Below are 276 nucleotides of genomic sequence, written 5' to 3'. Positions count from 1 at the left end.
TATAAACCAAATAAACGTCTTTCTTCAAGACACTCACCTCTCTCCTCAGGCGCAAAGTCACCTTCCACGGGTAGTCGAACTGAGAGGGTGTCGTCCCCCCTCTTATTTTCGCCAGGAACCCGAGGTACAGATCTGAAGAATTTTCCACCAGGCCGCAGCTGGAGGGCAGGACCGAGCTCAGCTGGGCGTCTATCCCCCCCCTCCTGCGGGTAATTAGCGGGCGTTGGGTCTGTTATCGTTGCTGTTCTTGGGGTTGTTGTGGCTTCTGTCTTCCTT

The 276-nt window shown here is 54.3% G+C and overlaps 1 protein-coding gene across 1 annotated transcript in view; it reads right to left on the bottom strand.

The window, feature by feature from the left end:
• The window catches only part of LOC119591098 (neurotrypsin-like), an 8,538-nt gene that overhangs the window by 2,273 nt on the left and 5,989 nt on the right, over nt 1–276 (bottom strand). Inside the window, exon 7 of the mRNA XM_037939816.1 lies at nt 38–203. Coding sequence (XP_037795744.1) covers nt 38–203 — 166 coding nt within the window. The remainder of the gene's footprint in view (nt 1–37; nt 204–276) is intronic.

Source organism: Penaeus monodon, chromosome 28 (genome assembly GCF_015228065.2).
Source record: "Penaeus monodon isolate SGIC_2016 chromosome 28, NSTDA_Pmon_1, whole genome shotgun sequence".
NCBI lineage: Eukaryota > Metazoa > Arthropoda > Malacostraca > Decapoda > Penaeidae > Penaeus > Penaeus monodon.
The sequence above is the reverse complement of the archived record's forward strand: the minus strand, read 5'-3'. Positions and strand labels throughout refer to the sequence as shown.